Source organism: Antechinus flavipes, chromosome 3 (assembly GCF_016432865.1).
Source record: "Antechinus flavipes isolate AdamAnt ecotype Samford, QLD, Australia chromosome 3, AdamAnt_v2, whole genome shotgun sequence".
Taxonomy (NCBI): Eukaryota; Metazoa; Chordata; class Mammalia; order Dasyuromorphia; family Dasyuridae; genus Antechinus; species Antechinus flavipes.
The window spans coordinates 578,029,816-578,048,562 of NC_067400.1; the positions used below are offsets into that span (position 1 = coordinate 578,029,816).

Genomic DNA, 18,747 nt, shown 5'->3' on the forward strand with positions numbered 1-18,747 from the left:
AGAGTCACCAAAATGTCGAGTATGGGCCCACTCATAAACCTGCATTTCATGCTTATATGCTCCCTGTAGTGTTTTAGGAAGTCCGCAGGCCTTTGAACGCCTTGCAGGGGTCCTCAAACCATGGCCACGGGCCAGATGCGGCAGCTGAGGACGTTCATCCCCCTCACTCAGGGCTATGAAGTTTATTTAAAGGCCCACAAAACAAAGTTTTTGCTTTTACTATAGTCCGGCCCTCCCACAGTCTGAGGGACAGGGAACTGGCCCCTATTTAAAAAGTTTGAGGACCCCTGCCTTATGGGGTTTGTTTCTTCTGTTTATGGGGCCCTTTGCACCATCCACACTGTTTGTGGAGGCTGTCCTATACCAGATATACATGTATTAACATGAATGCTTATAGGAAATCAGAGACCACGGCCCCTCCTTCTTACCACTAATGTGTGTGGAAACTTAAGACATGAGCTCTAACCAGAGTAAACTCAAGGGGAATAAAAGACTATGAACTTTGGGGATCTTTTGCCCCTCACCCCATCCGCATGATCACTAGTGTCTGAGGCAGAAGTTGAACTCGGATCTTTCCAATTTCAAATCCTGCACCTACCCACAATAAGTTCAAAACTTTCTAACCCAGTAATCCCAAGTGATGGGCTTTCCCTTTGGAAATCTACAGGCCGCCTGACTCCTGTGTCCCTTGTGGGACACATTGGGCTCCCGAGGTCTCTTCTCCAAGCCTGAGGTTCTGTGATCTTGGGGTATCGGGCCCTGCTTCCTCTGGTTGTAGATCATCAGGCAGAGGAACGGGAGTAAATATTTTAATGCGTTGAAATGCAGCCATTCTAGAAAGTGAGGTACGCCTGTGCCAGCTGGGCAGGGCGGGGGGAGGGCTGACCCCTGCGGCTGTCTCCATGACCAGAAGAGGGGCTCAGGTCCCTCGGCCCCTCTCCGTCCAAGCCCGTTACCGCCTCTGGGCTCTCTCATCTTCCTCCTTGGGTAACAAGAGGAGCTCTCCCACGACACGAGGCTCTCTCCCCCTCCTCGGACAATTCTGGCAGCATGTGGGGGCTCTGAGTGTAAGCAAATAGGCTGGACCATTGGGGGGCGCGAGGGAGGGAGAAAAGGAGAAGGGGTTCAGCTGAGGTCTGTGAAGCAGGAAACAGACGTGTCATCGGCCCAGCAGCCTGGGGGTCAAGAAACTGGGGGCGGAGGCGGTGATGGCTTCTATTCAGACCCCAGTGAGGACCCTGCCCTGGACAAAGCTGGGCGGAGTGGGGGAGCTCAGAAGTCTGGTGGTAGGTAGATAATTCTACTTACTGAGGGGTTGGGAACTCCCTGGGTCAGAGACCCATCCCCAGAGTCAAAGGTCGGGGGGTCTTGGGCACAGGGGGTCAGGAGGCGGGTGCTCTTTGGAGTCACAAGCAGCACTGTCCGCAGGTTTAGAGGTGGAGGGACAGAGGGGGCCTTCGGCCCCAGCCCAGCCCCCAGGCCTGTCTGAGTACAGCTCCTGGTTTTTCTCTTTCCACCTCCGAAACTTCTCAGAAGTCAGTGTGGGGTCATTCAGCACCTCATCCAGGACCTGCAGCTCCTGGAGCTTTGCCTGGAGACCAAGGGGACAGGGAGCACAGGGGCTAAGCACTGGCATCCCCCCACCCCCCCAGCCCCCAATGTGGGGATTCTCCTTCCCCTCCTTTCCAAAACCACGGCCACGGCGAGGGCTGACCTTGAGCGTGCTCTGCAGACATCGCACGTGATGGGCCCGCTCGTTGAGCTGGGGGTCCCGGGCACGGCGCAGGAAGGAGCTGCGACACTGCTCCTGGGTCAAGAACTGTGGGCGGCCCAGCAGGGACACCCCTCCCTGTAGCAGGCCCCGCACCAGGTGCTCCAGGGCTCCGTCACTGCTGCTGTCTGAGGCGGGGGTACACAGGATGCAGGATCAGGTCCCTGGGGCCCGCCCGCCCCCACCCTGCCTCCAACCCCACCCCTTTAGCCCCTCCAGACAGTCCCCACGTCCCCCTCCCCCAAGCACCCAGCGCTCTCCGTTGTCCGGGGATACCTGTCAAAGGGCTGTGGGCCACCTGGGGGCTGCCTTGCGGGGGGGTGGCCGACGGGGAGGCTTCTCCATGGGGAGAGCTCCAGACTCCCCCAGGGCTGGGCTGAGAGAGGAAACAGGGTTAGGCCAGCCTTCTGGGAGGAGACCTCCCCCCGCACCCAGCCTGGACACTCACCGAGGCGGGCCGGGACCCTGCTTCCTCATCTGGATCTTCGGCTTCGGTTTCGCTGTAGCAGTCTGGGGGGGAGAGGAAGGGGCAGCGTGAGGCTCGGGGGGCTGGGGGCTCTGGGCTGCCCTTTCTTGTGTGATCCAGGGGAGGGCAGGGATGTGTGGGGAGGGGCCAGTTCCTCTCCGGAGAGGGGTCCCCCACTCTGGAGCTCAGGGAAGAAAAGGGCCAGTCCCTCGGAAGCCACCCTCACCTTCCTCTCTGGGCGCAGGCCCTCGGCTGTGGGACTGGTACTTGGAAATGCAGGTCACCAGGCGGCTCACCCACCTGCCAAAAAGGGAGGGGGGTCATGGGCAGAGGGGAGGGCAGGTGGGCAAGGGGGCACGAAGGGAGAACGTCAGCACAAAAGGGAGGGAAGGGGAGAGAATTGTTTCCCTCACTGAGTGGAGAGGGGAAGGGTTGAGAAAAGGGGGGAAGAAGGATGGCACAGAAACAGGGATGAGGGTGGCAATGGGGTGCAGATGGGAATGAGGAGGGAGCGCAAAGGAATAGCAATCAACTCCTCACATGCTCAAGTCAGCCAGGGTTTCTGCGGCGAAGATGAAAGGCTTGTACAAGTTATGGGTGAGCTGGAACACACTGGGGGACAGGGAGGAAGGACAAGGTCATTCCCAGAGCAGTTCCTGACCCAGAAACCCTGAAAGGCCATTATTCTCCCCAACACAGTAACACTTGCCAGTCTGAACCCCCATCTGCTCCCCAAGTGTGCCCCAATTCCCCATCCCAAATCCGATCCCACTCTCCACCTCCTCTCCCAGGCTGACCCGAGCCTCCCACACGGCCCTCACTCACTATTTCTTCTTCTGGTCTCGGCCACTCTCCAGGCTGTAGTTGGAGACATTGATGAGCCCTTCAGCCTTCTCGTCCTGGGGAACAGATTCAGGAAGGGACAAGACTCTGAGACCGCTCCCCTGAGGTGGGAGAATCCCCCCAGGGACCCCCAGGTTTGGAGCAGGGAGGAAGGGAGGGAGATGGTCAGGAAGGGAGGGCCTGTGCCCCAAGGAAGAGACAGAAGCATGGAGAAGAGAGCCGATGGGCAGAGGGGACTGAGCAGAGGCGGGCAGAAGGACAGACAGACACGCAGAGGAGGGCAGGGAACGCGCCTCCCAGAGGGCAGAGGGGCAGGGCAGGGGCGGGCAGAAGGACAGACAGAGGAGGGCAGGCAGGTGGGCAGAAGGGCTGAGCAGGGGCAGGCAGAAGGACAGACAGACAGACAGAGGAGGGCAGGGAACGCACCTCCCAGAGGGCAGAGGGGCAGGGCAGGGGCGGGCAGAAGGACAGACAGACAGAGGAGGGCAGGCAGGTGGACAGAGGGTGAAGGCCCTGGCTGGGCCAGGCTGGGGCAGACACTGGGATGCCCTCAGGCCTGGGGCCTCCTGCGTCACTCCCCCGGAGCCTCACCTGAGGCTGTCGGTACCAGTAGAGCGTGTGGCCCTTGAGCACCATCCAGCACCGGCGCCAGCGGGGGCCCATGAAGCCCCCGGGCGCCTTCCGAAGCAGCAGCCACCCGTCGCAGTCCGGCTGGCCCAGCTGCCGGCACGACACCCGCCTGCGGCTCAGCCGCGTCGCCACCCCTGTGGGGGACAAGGGTAGGAAAACCACGTCCTTCTCCGGCCCCTTCCCTCCGCTCTGCCCCAAACCCACGTTCCCAGGTCACGGGGGGAGGAGCATCAGAACAGAAAGGGACATTTCATTATCGTTCCTCAGTCTCGTCCGACGGTCCATGACCTCTCTGGGGTTTCCTTGGCAGGGTTACTGGAAGGGTTTGCCATTTCCTTCTCCAGCTCATTTGGCAGATGGGGAAACTGAGGCAGACCGGATGAAGGTGTCTGAGGCTGAATTTAAACCAAGACCTCCCTGACTCCAGGCCTGGAGCTCGATGCACCATCGTGTCATTTAGCTGCCCTTAGACATCACCGAGTCCAACTTCCCTCATTTTTACAGAAGAGAGAGGAATCAGAGAGGGCAAGGGGCTTACCCAAGAACACACAGCAAAGCTATACCCTTATGTCCCCCAGGCGTCCCCCACCTGATCCCTAATGTCTAACAGCCCAGGTACCTTTGGCTTTGGACTTCTTGGGGCTGCAGGAAGGACCCTGGGGGCACAAAAATCAAAAAAATCTTAAGACACCTTGGAGGTTCTCCAGACAGCACATGCCGGATGTGACCATCCAGCCTCTGACAAGGGCCTTTAGTGACAGGGGACCCTTGACCCTCTGGAGAAACCCATCCTACCCTTGGAGACCTTTAATAAGGTTTTCTCCTATTTGAGCAAAACTCTTTCCCTGCAGCTCCCCCCACACTGCCTTGGGGGGCTGAGGAGAATGAGCCCTGTCCCCCTTCAAAGGGCCCAGGAAAGCTGCCATCTCCTCTAAGTCCTCCCCAATCCTGCATCCAGCTGTCATCCCACCTCGCCCCGAGCCCGGCCCCATCCTAATTCTCAGCTTCTAGATTCATGTCTAGAACGGGGGAAGGGAGAAGGCCGGACCTGGGGGCTCCCCTCTGCTCCCAGCCTACCTTGTCCGGGGGCTCCGGCGATCCGTGACCCGCAATTTCCCCCATGACTGGCTGGGCTGCTGGAGGGGGGTCTGGGGCGCTGGGGGAGCGGCGTGCCTCGTCAGAGCCCCAGCTAGTGCCACAGTCTGAAGGTGCGGTCGGGCCTAGGAAGACAGCAGCCTTCTCAACACATGCCAAGTTCTGGGCCCATGGAGAACCCGGCATGGAGGGATGTCTCGGAAGAGGCTTTGGGCTGAGAAGGAGCAGGGGACCCAGATGTTCTGGGCTATCTGTGCTGATAACAGTGCTCCTCTGGTGTGACCGGGCTGGCTGGGGCAAAGCAGTGGTCTCTGGTGGGGGGGGGGGGGGGGGGGAGGGCTGAGTGCCAGGGGACTTACTGAAGTGCTCAAGACAGATTTAAATAATGCTGAAATTGGAGGAACTGAAAAGAGCCTTAGATTATGGAACATTAGAGCTTAGAACCAGGATGTCAGAGCTGGGAGGGCCCTTAGAACCCAGGAGGTCAGAGCTGGGAGGGCCCTTAGAACCCGGGATGTCAGAGCTGGGAGGGCCCTTAGAACCCGGGATGTCAGAGCTGGGAGGGCCCTTAGAACCCGGGAGGTCAGAGCTGGGAGGGCCCTTAGAACCCGGGAGGTCAGAGCTGGGAGGGCCCTTAGAACCCAGGAGGTCAGAGCTGGGAGGGCCCTTAGAACCCAGGATGTCGAGGTGGGAGGGCCCTTAGAACCCGGGAGGTCAGAGCTGGGAGGGCCCTTAGAACCCAGGATGTCGAGGTGGGAGGGCCCTTAGAACCCGGGATGTCAGAGCTGGGAGGGCCCTTAGAACCCGGGATGTCAGAGCTGGGAGGGCCCTTAGAACCCGGGAGTCAGAGCTGGGAGGGCCCTTAGAACCCGGGAGGTCAGAGCTGGGAGGGCCCTTAGAACCCGGGAGGTCAGAGCTGGGAGGGCCCTTAGAACCCGGGATGTCAGAGCTGGGAGGGCCGTTAGAACCCAGGAGGTCAGAGCTGGGAGGGCCCTTAGAACCCAGGAGGTCAGAGCTGGGAGGGCCCTTAGGACCCAGAGTTCTAGAACCTGATATACTCTTAGAATCCTGTTAGTTGAAATAGAATATCAGGACTAAAAGTGACCTTGAAGATCATCTAATCCAAATACCAGAGGAAAAAAGTAGACCTTTGTTTTTCTCCTACTAAAGCCTAGAAAAAGGAAGGGACTGGTCAGGTTCCCACAGCTGGCCACAACAGAACCAGTATTAGAACCCCAAAATTCCCAACCCAGTATTCTTTCCCTGACCTCACATTACCTGCCTCGGAGGAGCTGGGGACTCTTGGTTCTGGACTCTGGTCAAAGGCGAAGGTAGAACCATTTTCTTCTGAGGCTCTGTAGAGAACAGAGATCGCAGGGACAAAGCGGTCACCCCTCCCCACGTGCCATCCCCAAGCCACGACGCACTCTGCTGGGAGAGTCCGTTACCTTGGAGAGGGGGGCGCCGAGGCTGCTGATTGGTTCCTGGAGCTGGTGATTGGTTCCAAGGGGCTCTGAGGAATAAGTAGGGGGGAATCATGAGCGAGGCACAGGAGGAAGGAGAGCAGAGACGGGGAGGGGGAGGAACCCACCTGAGGGGCAGACTTGGGCACAGGAACAGTCTTCAGCATCAGTCTGAGCAGGGCGGGGTCCTGGAGCAGCAGCCTGTCCAAGCTGGCCCGGGGCCAGCCCACCTCAAGGACCAAGGCAGGGGAGACAGACTTAATTTGGGACACTTGGCCTGAGCTGGGCCTGGGGCAGTGGCTGCCCTGAATCACCCCCACTTCCATGCCCACCGGTCCCCTGACATACAGGTGAGAGGCTCCTGCTCCCTTCTGTCTTCTCCCTTCCTCTAGCTAACACCCAACTCCCTAACTCCCTCCCCAGGCTCCCCTACAGGTAGATCTGTATCCAGGTGTCCACCCCAGGTACGCCCCCGCCACCTGTCCCTCCAGTCCAAGGACACCAACAGAACAGGCACTGAGCTTCTACATGTAGGAGGGGTCCTCAGAAGGGGTGGGATCCCCATTTCCAGACCTGGGTCCCACTCCCCCTTCTCTCCCCAGTCAACAACGGTCTAAAGATGTCATTCCTTCCCTTCCGGGGACTCACCACCACCTGCCCGTTGACCTGAACGATCTCGTCTCCCAGCAAGATCTGGGAACAGCCGTCGGCAGGAGACTGGAGGGCAGAGGGAGAGGGGAGGGGGTTGGGGAGGGGCAACTGAACTCCCCTCCCCTCCCCCCCCCCTCGGAGCCTCGATTGGCCGGAGCAGCTGCCGGGCCGGGAGGGCGGGAGGAACTTGCAGACAGGGATTAGAGGCAACATTCCTCCCCGGGGTGGAAGGATGGGGTGGACAGGACGAGGAGGCTCTTACCTCTGGGGCCGTTCCAGACACAAAGTGGTGGCAGCTGCTGGTGCTGAGGATTTCCAGGCCCTGGACAAACAGACACAGCCAGACACACAGGCCCGGGCTCCGTGAGGATGGGGAAGCGAGAAGCCGCAAGGAGCCTCCAGTCACAGGGCCTTACCCTGGGTGAGTCAGGCACTGGCTACCATGCCAGGAATGCAAAGTGGGGCAACAGCTTCCAAGGAGTCGGGGGGAGGGCCCTTAGAACCCGGGAGGTCAGAGCTGGGAGGGGGGGAGGGGGGGAGAGACTCAAAGTCTAGTCCCAGCTCTTTCAAAATTAACTGTGTAATCTTGGGGAAATCATTTAGCTGACCTGGGGTTCAGTTTTGTTCTCTAAAAAAAGGAGAATGGTTTAGGGTATGAAGCAGCTAAATATCTGATCCCTAAAGTCTTTTACAGCTCTGACACCCTGGGTTCTAAGGGCCCTCCTAGCACTGACACCCTGGGTTCTAAGGACCCTCCCACCCCTGACATTCTGGGTTCTAGATCCCTCCCAGCTCTGACACTGCTTCGGTTTTCCAACTCCCAGCAGGGTTCTCTAACTGTAGGATCCAGAATCTCAATAACTCACATTTAAATACAATTTTCAATCCATTGTGTCATGTGACACCACTGACACTCCTGTGAGGTTTGCAATACAAACATTATTATGCCCATTTAACAGAGGCACAAACTGATGCTCCGGTTAATCAACTTGCCGAAGACCCCAGAGGACGTGTCGGCAGGTCCTGGGGCTCCTCTCTCTCCTGGCCAAGACCAAGGGTGTACAAGGGGCTGGGACAGGCTCACCAGGGGCTCCTCTGGGTGTCGGGCTCGCAGCTCCACCAGCTCCAAGATGGCCAGCTGATCCAGCAGGTCCTCGGGACTGAAGCTCAGAATGGCGTCACAGATACTCACAATGTTGTCCCCCTGGGAACGTGGGAAGGCGTAGGGGAGACCCGGGGAGGGCAGAGGAGAGAGAGAGATGAGGGTGGCTGCTCAGCCCCTGCTGGGCCCCCCGCCCCAGCCCCCGCCCAGAGCACTCACGAGCCTCAGGAGCTGGGCTTCCTTCGTTGCCACGGGGGAGTCCTAAAAGAGACAAGAGAGCCGGTGGGCTCCCAGACCGAACGGGGGGCTCGCCTTTGGACGAGAAGTTTCCTCCCCGTCTCCCCCGGAAGGGTGGCCACGGCCGGAGGGGCCACTGCCCCCTTAAAGCCAGGTGGGCGCCAAGGCTCAGTTACCGCCGACTCTTCGCTCCAGCCTGGCCACTTTCTTCTTACCTGGGTACCCCATCACACAGGATTATCCCCCGTTCTCTGCAGGGGCCCGCCCTAGAGGGCCGTGTCCCGGGGAAGGCCCGGCCCCCTTCTCAGGGGCCACACTGCTCTCACTCCCCCCCAAGGCCGGACAATTCCCGATTCCCAAATCCAAAGGGGATCCCCAGAGCCAGGCCTTCACAGGGTGGAAGTAAAGCCAGGATAGCAGGGGGGAAGGGGGAAAAGTCCCAGGACCCCCTGCTGTTCTTCCCTCAATTCATTCTGAGTGCCCGCTTTCACCTCCCAAAGAGGGGGCCGGGAGGGCTACACTCACAGCTCCCTCCCTTCCCCCCACCAAGCTCCAAGCCCAATCCACCCGTGGCCGAGATCCGAGAAAGTCAAGGTCACGAGGGGCGGGGGTGGGATAGCCGAGTCTCTGGCGGGGGGGGGCTGGCAAAGACTAGGGGGGCCCCAACTTCCCCCAACTCCAGATCTCTCTTCCAATGCTGGAGTGACCTACAGGCCCGTTCCCCTCCCCCAGTACCTGAAGCCTCGGGCCTTCCTCCCCTGTCCAGGCTGTCCGGCCCCCACCCAGGGTCCTGTCTGATTCACGGGTTATAAAAAGCATCGCTAGGATCCGATTCCCGGCCCCACCCCGAGTGTCAGGCTGGGGGAGGTCACTCACCTCCTGCAGGGCCTGGGCCAGCTCCCTGCACAAATCCCCGACCTCCTGGCACGCCGAAAAGTCATTGAGTTGGGAAAAAAGGTACCTGGGAGCCCGGGAAGGGAGAAAGACATTGAGACCCGGGTCGGGGCAAAGCGCGGAAATCCCCGTCTCCTCACCGGGGCGTCAGGGGCCCAGGGTCTGCCCGAGCCCAGCAGCCTCACAGCCCAAGCCCTTATCCTCCCCAGGAGGGTGTCCCCGGCTCGTAGCAGAGAGAGGCAAGGGGGCTAGAATCGCAACGGCAGAAATCGAGAGGCCGCTGTTTCAGGACTTGGCTCTGCGATCGATTCGCTGGATAAACTTTGGGTAAGCCACTTAACTGCCAGAAGCCTCAGTTTTCTGAGCTGCAAAATGGAGCCAATAATCCCTATTCCATCTAGGCCTTCTGAGGATTGCAGGGGATGCAGAACTGGTAAGAAGTCCAAGTGTTAGCGGCTGGGTGGAGCAGTGGATAGAGCCACTCCCCCCCCCCCCCCCCCCCCCCAGGTAGGAGGACCAGGATTCAAACGTGGCCTCGGACATTTAAAGAGTAAGTCACTTGACCCAATTGCCTCTCCCCCCACCCCAAAAAGGGAGAAAGAAGAACCCATTAGCCCCATTACCTGTTGAGCCAGCAGAGAAGGGCCCAAGCTGCTCGGACCAACTCGATGGCTCCCGTGAGTAGGTCTGGGGCAGGTTCCCCACAGGGCCCGAGGCAGCCCGGGACAAGACTGCAGAATTTGTGGGTCAGGGTCCGCAGCTGCTCTGTTAGTTTCCGGAGATTTTCAGTCTCTAGGCCGGAGCTCTGTGGCCAGGGGAGGAACACAACAGGTCACTCCCCACCCCAGGACCACATTCCCCTGGGTCCCATCCTCCCAAGGGGAAGAATGGATTGGGAGGGAGGGGCCAAACCCCCAACTCTGCTCTTTCTCTCGGTGTAACTTTAGGCCGCTAAGCGGCTCAGCGGGGAGAGCCCGGGGTCTGAAGTCAGGAACACCTGACTTCAACTTGCCCCTCAGACACTTCCTGGCTGTGCGACTGTGGCAAGTCGCCTAAATGGTTTTCCTTAATCTGTGGGAGCAGGAATGGCAAACCACTCCAGGGGACTTTTGCCAAGAAAGCTCCAGGGACGGTATGGCCCACGGGGTCACAGAGCTGGACACAACTGAACGATGACTAACTCGGGACAAGCCCCTCAACCTCTCTGTGCCTCAGTTTCCTCATCTGTAAAATGGGAGGGCTGGCCCCGATAAATTCCAAAGTCCCTTCCAGGTCCAGGTCCACAAATCCGCGGGCCTCTGGCCCAGTGGAACCCCCAGGTTCTAGGCGCGGCTCCACCATACATTCTCGGCAGCATCTTGGATAAGTCAGTCACTCCCCTGGAAGGAGAAGGGCCTTCCAGGAGATGTGGACTCATTGTGCCCAGCACCTACTCACCAGAGTCCGGAGCTGTTCCACCCCATCTAGGATGAGTTCCTGATGGCCAACGTGCCAGACCCCCAGGGCCTCCAGGCTCCGAGGACAGAGCTGAAGCAGGTCACTGCCCACTAGGGCCCACTGCTCAAAAGGGTGTTCTTGTACCAGCTCATCCAGGCCTGCAGGATGAGAGAGCCGGCACGGCATGAGTTACCCAACCACCTCCCCTGGCCACGGCCGGGCGGGCTGTCCCAGGCGAGCCCTAGACCCCTTCTGAGCTAGGTTTCCTCGTGCTTCCAGACCCCCGAATAGCAGAAGACCTTCAGGCTCTCTCATCAGTCCTTGGCCCTCAAGCATCCCTGGGAAACCCAACTTTCATGGTGTAGACATAGACCAAAAGACATCCACCACATGGATCTGGAAGTGAGGAATCTTCAAATTCTTACTAACTGTGATGCTGGGCAAGTCACTTAGCTTCAGCCTCAGTTTCCTCATTTGTAAAATAGAGGTGATTATAGTGCCATCTCCCAAATTTATAGTGAGGATCAACGAGATAATTGTCGATCGCTTAGCATGTCACCTGGCACACAATAGGTGCTAAATAAATGTTAGCTATTATTATTATTATTATCAGGATCAAATGGGACAACATATATATGGTGCTTTGCAAAATGTTAAGGAAAAAAGAAGTCCTGGATTTAAGACTGTGCAAATTACCGATCTGTTCTGGCCCTGGTTTTCCATCTGCAAAGTGAGAAAGCTAGCCTAGCTAAACTTTAAGGGCCCTCCCAGCTCTGATAGCTAAGATCTCTCTAGCTCTGACTCCCTGGGTTCTAAGGGCCCTCCCAGCTCTGACCTCCTGGGTTCTAAGGGCCCTCCCAGCTCTGACTTTCTAGGTTCTAAGGGCCCTCCCAGCTCTGACCTCCTGGGTTCTAAGGGCCCTCCCAGCTCTGACATTCCCTGTTCTAAAGGCCTTCCCAGCTCTGACCTCCTGGGTTCTAAGGGCCCTCCTGGCTCTGACATCCTGGGTTCTAGGGGCCCTTCCGGCTCTGACCGCCTGAGTTCTAAAGGCCCTCCCAGCTCTGACATTCCCTGTTCTAAGGCCTCCTGGCTCTGACATCCTGGGTTCTAAGGGCCCTCCTGGCTCTGACCTCCTGGGTTCTAAGGGCCCTCCTGGCTCTGATCTCCTGCCTTCTAAGGGTCCTCCTGCCTCTGACATCCTGGGTTCTAAGGGCCCCCCTGGCTCTGACCTCCTGGGTTCTAAGGGCCCTCCCGGCTCTGACCTCCGGTGTTCCAAGGACCCTCCCATTCACCCTTCATGCAGCTAGGTCACACTTCGATGCCTGCTTAAAGCTCCTTTATCTGGAAAGTTCTCCCTGTACCATGACCTCTGAAAATTCCTAGTTTCCTTTAAAGTCAAGCTTGAATGCTCCCTCTAATATGAGTTGTTTCCTGATGTGTTAGGTTCCACCCTTCTCACAGGGGATTACTTTCTATCCCCACCCCCATCAATTTATCTTGTATTTTATAAGTACCTACTTGTGGCTATTATTATTATTAATCACTATTATGGCAGTTAAGTGGCCCCAGGGATAGAGCACTGGAAGTGGAGTCAGGAAGATTCATCAACTGGAGTTCAAATCCAGCCTCAGACATTTACTAGCTGTCCCTAATTTCATTTGCTTCAGCTTCCTCATCTATAAGATGACCTGGAGAAGAAAACACTCCAGTATCTTTGCCAAGAAAATCCCAAATGCGGTCATGTTAGATATGATTTAAACAGACCATATCGTGGCAGTATTATTTCCCTCCAGAGAGGCTGGGAGTATTCCATTCTTATCTTTGGGAACTCAGTAGGGGCTTTGTAAATGCATATTAATGGATCACATGAAAGGAACAGGAAGATGCAAAATCACAGCACTCAAAAGTTTCTCAAAATGTCAATTTGATCCAAAACAATCCCAATAGACTTTGAATAGAAAATGCTATCTGTCTCAGAAAAACAACTACGAGAGATTGAATGTAAATTAACACATGCTACGTTCATTTTTTTCTGCTTTGTTTTTCTCTTTTCTTATTTTTCTCTCCCAACATGATTCATAAAGCAACGTAAATTAAAAATAAATAGTTAAAAAAATTAAGACAGTCTGTTAAGTATCTCTGACCTCCCCTATTAAAAGAGAAATCGGGATAAGACTGACGGTTAAATTTTAGCATTCTGACCTTAGCAGAAGCTACAAAGCAGGGCTTACTTTATTGTTTCATTTTTTATTTTAACCTTTATTATGTATTATTTCATTATGTTTATAATCCAGGCAATAGAGAAAATGCTAATATTAAAATATACTATACAGGACAATACTATTAAAATGTTATATGATTTTTAAAAGTATTATCAAAATGCAACACTGGAGGAAGGGATTTGGGGGGGGCAAGGTTGTAGATTAGGCCATGATTGGTGGGGAATCCAAGAATCCCAGGGAATAATAATAGCTCCATCACAGAGATGACCCTCCTCCCCATAAGAAATCTGAGACAAATTATGTAGTAAGAATACCCTCCCCACTTTTGTCCATCTGCTGTTTTTCTGCAGAATCCTGAGGAGGAATAGCATGGAACTATTTTTCACATCTCCTCCTTAGTGGGGTTGGGGATCAGGATTCCTGGGTTCTTCACAACAAGGTGAACCTCCTTATATAATCATATACACACATACATACATAGGAGTTGAATCAAACTGAGACTTGCTGAAGACCTTAGCTTTAAAAGGGCAAGGTCCATTGTCTCCCAGGGCCATCCATCTCCAGTCCTCCTGATCTTGCCACTGGACCCAGATGGCTCTGGAGGGGAAAGTGAGGTAGATGATCTTGCACAGCCCTCCCTCACTTAAATCCAATTCACTCAGATGTCATAATATCATGATCCTCTTTGAGAATGAAGGACAAACAACATACATACATACACACACTCTTAATAATCTATTATAAATGGTTCTCCTTGAACTAGGAGTTCCATATTTTCTCCTAACTTGCTTATTGTATAAGTTGCTTTTTCCTTCTGGATCCCAATTTCCTTCTCAGTAATACAAAGATTAGATCAAATCAGGGATTTCTAGCCGCTTTTTTTAGAGGGGGAAAGAGTTTAGGGGGGAATCATGGACTCTTTTGGGCAAACTGGTGAAGTCTTTGAACCCTTTCTCAGAAAAATGTTTTGTTTTTTTTAAACATATAAAATAAAAGAGCATGTAAAGGAAACCAGCTGTAGTAAAATATAACTACCAATATGTTTAAACACACACACACACACACACACACACACACAATGGACAGGTGATCTAATCCAAACTCATTTTGCAGATGTGGAAACTGAGGTCCAGGGAGGTTAAGTGACTAACCTTACATACAGTCAAGAGAAGGAAAAAGCACTTATATAGCACCTACCAACATGCCAGATGACCCTACAAGATACATGCTATTCCCATTTGATAGTTGAAGAAATTGAGGCAAAATGACTTGCTCTGGGTCATTCAGTAAGGTATGTGAGGCTAAATCTGAATCCACGTCTTTCTGACTCCAGCACTAGTGCTCTATCCACTGAACCACCAGCTTGATGCCTTTAAGACAGTGAGCATCACTGGTAGGGGGCTTAAATCTCAGTCTTCAGTCTTCTAAGGTAGCAATCTTCCCAGTTTCTACATTCCTTTCTAGCATTATAGAATGCTTAGTTTCTCTTAGATCCAGCTCCTCAGTTAGATCCCCATCAGCTTCTTTATCTCCCCACTTGTCTCCTTGGAGCTCTTTTCCCCTTCAATCCCATTTAACTTCTCTGAGATGTTGCTAGTTAATACCACACACATGAATGGAAAAAGAAATGACTCCAGTCTGTGTGTGACTTTAAGCAAATAAGTTCTTTCCTCTATGGTTTACTCTATAAAACTATAGGGTTGGCTTAGGTGACCTATAATTTTCCTTCTAACTCCAAATGTATGACTCTGTGACCACTAAGCCTGCACAAAGGCTGTTTTTGTGGACCTTCCCAAAACCTGTTCCTGGTTCTCCTCCTCCAGGAAGCCTTTCCTGATTCACCCTAGCTGGTTTCTGTTCTCTACTTCCTCCTCACTCTACTCAGCACTGGTTTCTAGAACTTTTTACATTTGGCAAAGTTTTATTTGTTGGGTTTTGTCCTGAGAATATCTTCCAGTTCAAACAGGGGCTCCCTCAGGACAGGAGCTTCCCTACAGGCCACTGCAGAGCATTTTCATCTAGGGTCCATGAACTTTTTCATTAAAAAAAAAAATGTTTTTATATAATTTCTTTCCTTTGCAATACTATGTATTTTATCTTATACAGTTAGAACCATGACTGAGAAGGGTTATAGTCTGACTTCAACTGATGAAAGGTCCGTGACAAAAAAAGATTAGGGAGCGCTAGAAGCTTTTTCTTTAACCTTAATAATAGCAGCCACTAATAGCTAGTAACATTTTTATAGGGCTTTAAAAGTTTCAAAAGTACTTTCCCAATATTATCTCATTTTTATCCTCACAATAACCCTGGGAGATAGGTGCTATTATTTATTGCTATCTTACAATTAAGGAAACTGAGGCAGACTTGCTAAGAGGCCCACAGCTACTATGGGAAGCCAAAATTAAACTCGGGTCTTTTGGAGTCCAGGTGAAGCCCAATAGTGAATGGTATCCAAGATGATATGGGCAAATTGCCTGCTCTTTTTCCCACAGGCTCTGAGCTAGTTACTACCTTGCTTCTTGAGTCTCTCCACCTGAGAAATGGGTCTAATGATAGCCTCCTCCAGATCCCAGTGGCCTTTTGAAGATGAAGGAGATATGATTATATCTATTTATTATATTTATTATATAATCTATAATTATAGTTCAGCTTCCTTCAGCAAGCCCCAAGGGCATATGGCAAGGAGAGTGGGAAACAGCTAGAATTCTGGGAAGTCTTAATCTAGGAGGCCCTGGGTCATTTAATCGATTAAATCAAAATAGGGAAGATTAAGCGTGTACCAGTGGGTAAACATCTCTGCCCTCAAGCAGCTTACCTTCCCCCATTCTGAAGGGACCGACCACAAGAACACAGCTGAATCCACATGTACGGATGAGAATAGCTACAAGGCACATTTCAGGCCGGGATAACAACACTTTCGGGGGATCGGGAAAGGCCTCCCGTAGGAGCTTTGCAGGAAATGAGGCAGAGTGCTACCCTCTCAGTGCCTCAGTTACTTCATCTGCACAAACGGTCACAAAAACACCTCCGCTGCCTATCTCACTGGGTGGCTGGGAAGGAAACGCTCTGCAAACTTTATATTGCTCTACGGATGAATGATTATTTCAGATGAATGTCTTGCTGTCTTTGTAAGAAGGGAACAGGTGAGGGGTGGGATGGGCCTGCAATCTGAAACTGGAAGGACCCCAAGAAGAGGTCATAGCGTCCATCCCCGGCCTCCGAACAGGCTGAGGATGCTCTTTTGCCTTTAACACTCACTTCCCGGAGAGACCCCCTCTTCCCAGGGAGGGTTGTAGCTCAGAGTCCCGCAACCCACAACTTCAAGGCTTCCCACTTTGGGGACCTTAAAAGGTCGATGTAAAGCAGACACTTTCCACCAGGGTCAGAGTATATAACTTCCTTATCTAGGTCAGTGTGGACCAGGAACCCCCCCATTCTTTCCCCCCACCCCCACCCCGCCCAGATTCCTGGATTAGGATCAGGGCAGAGTCCTTCCTCTCTTCTCCCTCCACCCCTCAAAGACCCCACCTCCCAGCCCCGGGCACTCCCTTACCCACCTCTCAGCCACGCCACCACCGCCCCAGGACCCCAGGACGCCACCGGCTCCATTGCGAATCCCGGACTGTCCAGCTCAGAAAATTTCCGGCCCAGAAAGCCAGCGTCCTACCCAGGGTTAGGGGCGGGCGGGGCTGAGCGAGGGGCGGGTCTGAGTAAGGGGCGGGGCAAGCCACATACCTGAGCCCACGTGGCCGGGCCAGGTGAACATCCCTGCACACCTATTGGTCCGGCCGCCCGCTCTTCAGCCCGAAGAGCCGCCCCTTACTCAGCCCCACCCCACTCCCAACTCTAGCCTCGGGGGGCGGACGCGGTGGCGTCCAACTGATCTCGCGCTTGCGGAGCCTTTGGACTCCGGACCCCTCCGCTCCGTATTTGCCCCGCTCCCCTCCATGGACTGCTGCTCCTGGACAGAGTGAGGGTGGGACGCAGAGAAGGGGTCACCGACCCCCCTAAAATAACTCCTTTGCCTTACAAAACCCCTTACAATTTCGCATGATTTCACACTAAGCCTAAGGAGGAGGAAATTGAGGGTCCGCTAAGAGAAAGCCTTGGCCTTGGGTCGAAAGGCCAATTAAGTAACAGAGGAGGAGGCAGCTTAGTGCTGACCACTACCCATGGGGAGCCCAGACAAGGGGAGCCGCCACACTCCACCGAGACCTGACCAGACTAAACCAAATCCAGAACCAGGGCCTGGAGAGTGTGAGTGTCACGGGGCTGGGAGAGAGTCCCCGTCCTCCTCCCCCTCCCCCACCAATCCCAGCCAAAGCCAAAGCCAGTCCCCTAAAGGTCAATCGAGATCAGGAGCCTAATTAATCAAGCCCCAAGCATCTCTTGAATGCCTGCTATGTGGCAGGCTGGAGGAGGTGGTGATTGAAGAGCTGCTTTGGAATCAGGAAAGTCTATCCCAAGTGTCATCTCTGACACACACAGGCTGTGGCCCTGGGAAGTCACTCAGGGTGGCCAGGCTACTCCCTGAGACCTGTAAAATGCAAGGGGCTCCACAGAAGGGGTGAGGTTCCCTATTACAGCAAGGAAATCACAGATGGACTGGGAACAAAAGTGGTCCCCAAACCCCAGAAACCCTGACAAAAATGAAACCAGTCCCATTCACCAATGGGGCACCTTATCAATGGCACATCTGTCAAGGCTGAAGTTCTTAATCTGGAGTGTGTGTGTGTACATACATATATTGGATATATATACACACACACACACACTCCATATATATATTATATAGATAATATATATACACACATATATTCCATATATATTATAATATATATACATAAACACACATTCCATATATATTATATATAATATACACACACCATACATTTTGTTGTATGTATTATTTCAGAAATGGTTTCCTATGTAATTCTAGTTTAGGCTTTAATACACATTCTGGTTCTCTAGGATGTCCAGGATTCACAAAAAGGCTAAGATTGCCCAGATAGGATGACAAACAACCAACATGGCCCCAGAGAAGTAGCTAACAGCTATGTGGAGCCCTGAGCTTCTGAGTTCAAATTATACTTTATTCTGATGGCCTTGTCTATAAAAGGGGAGAGAGGAGGAATTGGTCTATATGGCTTATATACAAATACATATACACATACAGGATTATAAATACATATACAGAATTTCATATACCAAATATGGGTGGGGGGGAGACGAGTAAGAACTCTTTTCAAGGAGTGGACACTTGAGCTGGGCCTTGAAAAAAAACAACTTTTTCAAGAACTCCTGTTGTTCCCTGCCTTGGCACCAGGGGTTACAGATGGACCAAAAAAAAAAAAAAAACTTTGGGATTTTGATCAAGGAAAGACTGTCAAAAGATACCAACCTCTGACCCCTGGCAAATGATGTTGCTTTTGGGGGTCCCAGTTTTCTCCTTCATAGAATAGGTATGTTTTTGTAATCCTATAGAATGGGACAAATGTTTCAAGCAGCTTTCTAAACTTAAAAGTGTAACACAAGTAGAACTATAAACTCACCAGGACCAAAAAGGGAATTTCCTCTGCTCTCCAAAGCTAGGGCTGTTCTGTATTACCAACCTAGTTGGGAAAGAATTCAACATTTATTAAGGGAGAGGGATTGTGATTTAAAGAGTGCCATATGGAGTCGAGGGACCTGAGTTCAACTACTTAGGGGACAGTTGGCAAGGATCTTCTCTGGCATTATTTTCTTTTTTGTAAAATGAGACTGAATTAAACAAATTTGAAAGTCAGCCAACGCACATTTACTATGTGCCAGGAATTGTACTAAATGCTAGAGTTAGAAAGGCAAAAGATAAAAACAAAAAAACTACTCTCATAGTGCTAGTTTTTAAATAGCTTACATGGTAACAAAAGAGACAACATAAAAGATAAATATGGAAT

At 53.1% G+C, this 18,747-nt stretch overlaps 1 protein-coding gene across 2 annotated transcripts; it reads right to left on the reverse strand.

The window, feature by feature from the left end:
- Positions 1–793: 793 nt before the first annotated feature.
- Positions 794–16,477, reverse strand: CNKSR1 (connector enhancer of kinase suppressor of Ras 1). 2 transcript variants are annotated; one of them, XM_051988157.1, is made up of 21 exons: positions 16,369–16,477; positions 10,590–10,747; positions 9,776–9,957; positions 9,135–9,219; positions 8,241–8,282; positions 8,004–8,123; positions 7,182–7,241; positions 6,917–6,985; positions 6,397–6,498; positions 6,254–6,318; positions 6,084–6,160; positions 4,788–4,930; positions 4,330–4,366; positions 3,672–3,844; positions 3,063–3,136; positions 2,778–2,849; positions 2,464–2,537; positions 2,220–2,281; positions 2,048–2,147; positions 1,715–1,899; positions 794–1,591 (listed from the first exon to the last, which is right to left on the reverse strand). In XM_051988157.1, exons 1-21 carry the CDS (start codon positions 16,418–16,420, stop codon positions 1,352–1,354), a joined length of 2,172 nt encoding a protein of 723 aa, XP_051844117.1. In that variant the 5' UTR covers positions 16,421–16,477; the 3' UTR covers positions 794–1,351. The 2 variants fall into 2 exon arrangements, with proteins under 2 accessions (XP_051844117.1, XP_051844118.1); XM_051988158.1 differs by lacking the exons at positions 9,135–9,219; positions 9,776–9,957; positions 10,590–10,747; positions 16,369–16,477 and adding an exon at positions 8,994–9,092.
- Positions 16,478–18,747: the final 2,270 nt, after the last annotated feature.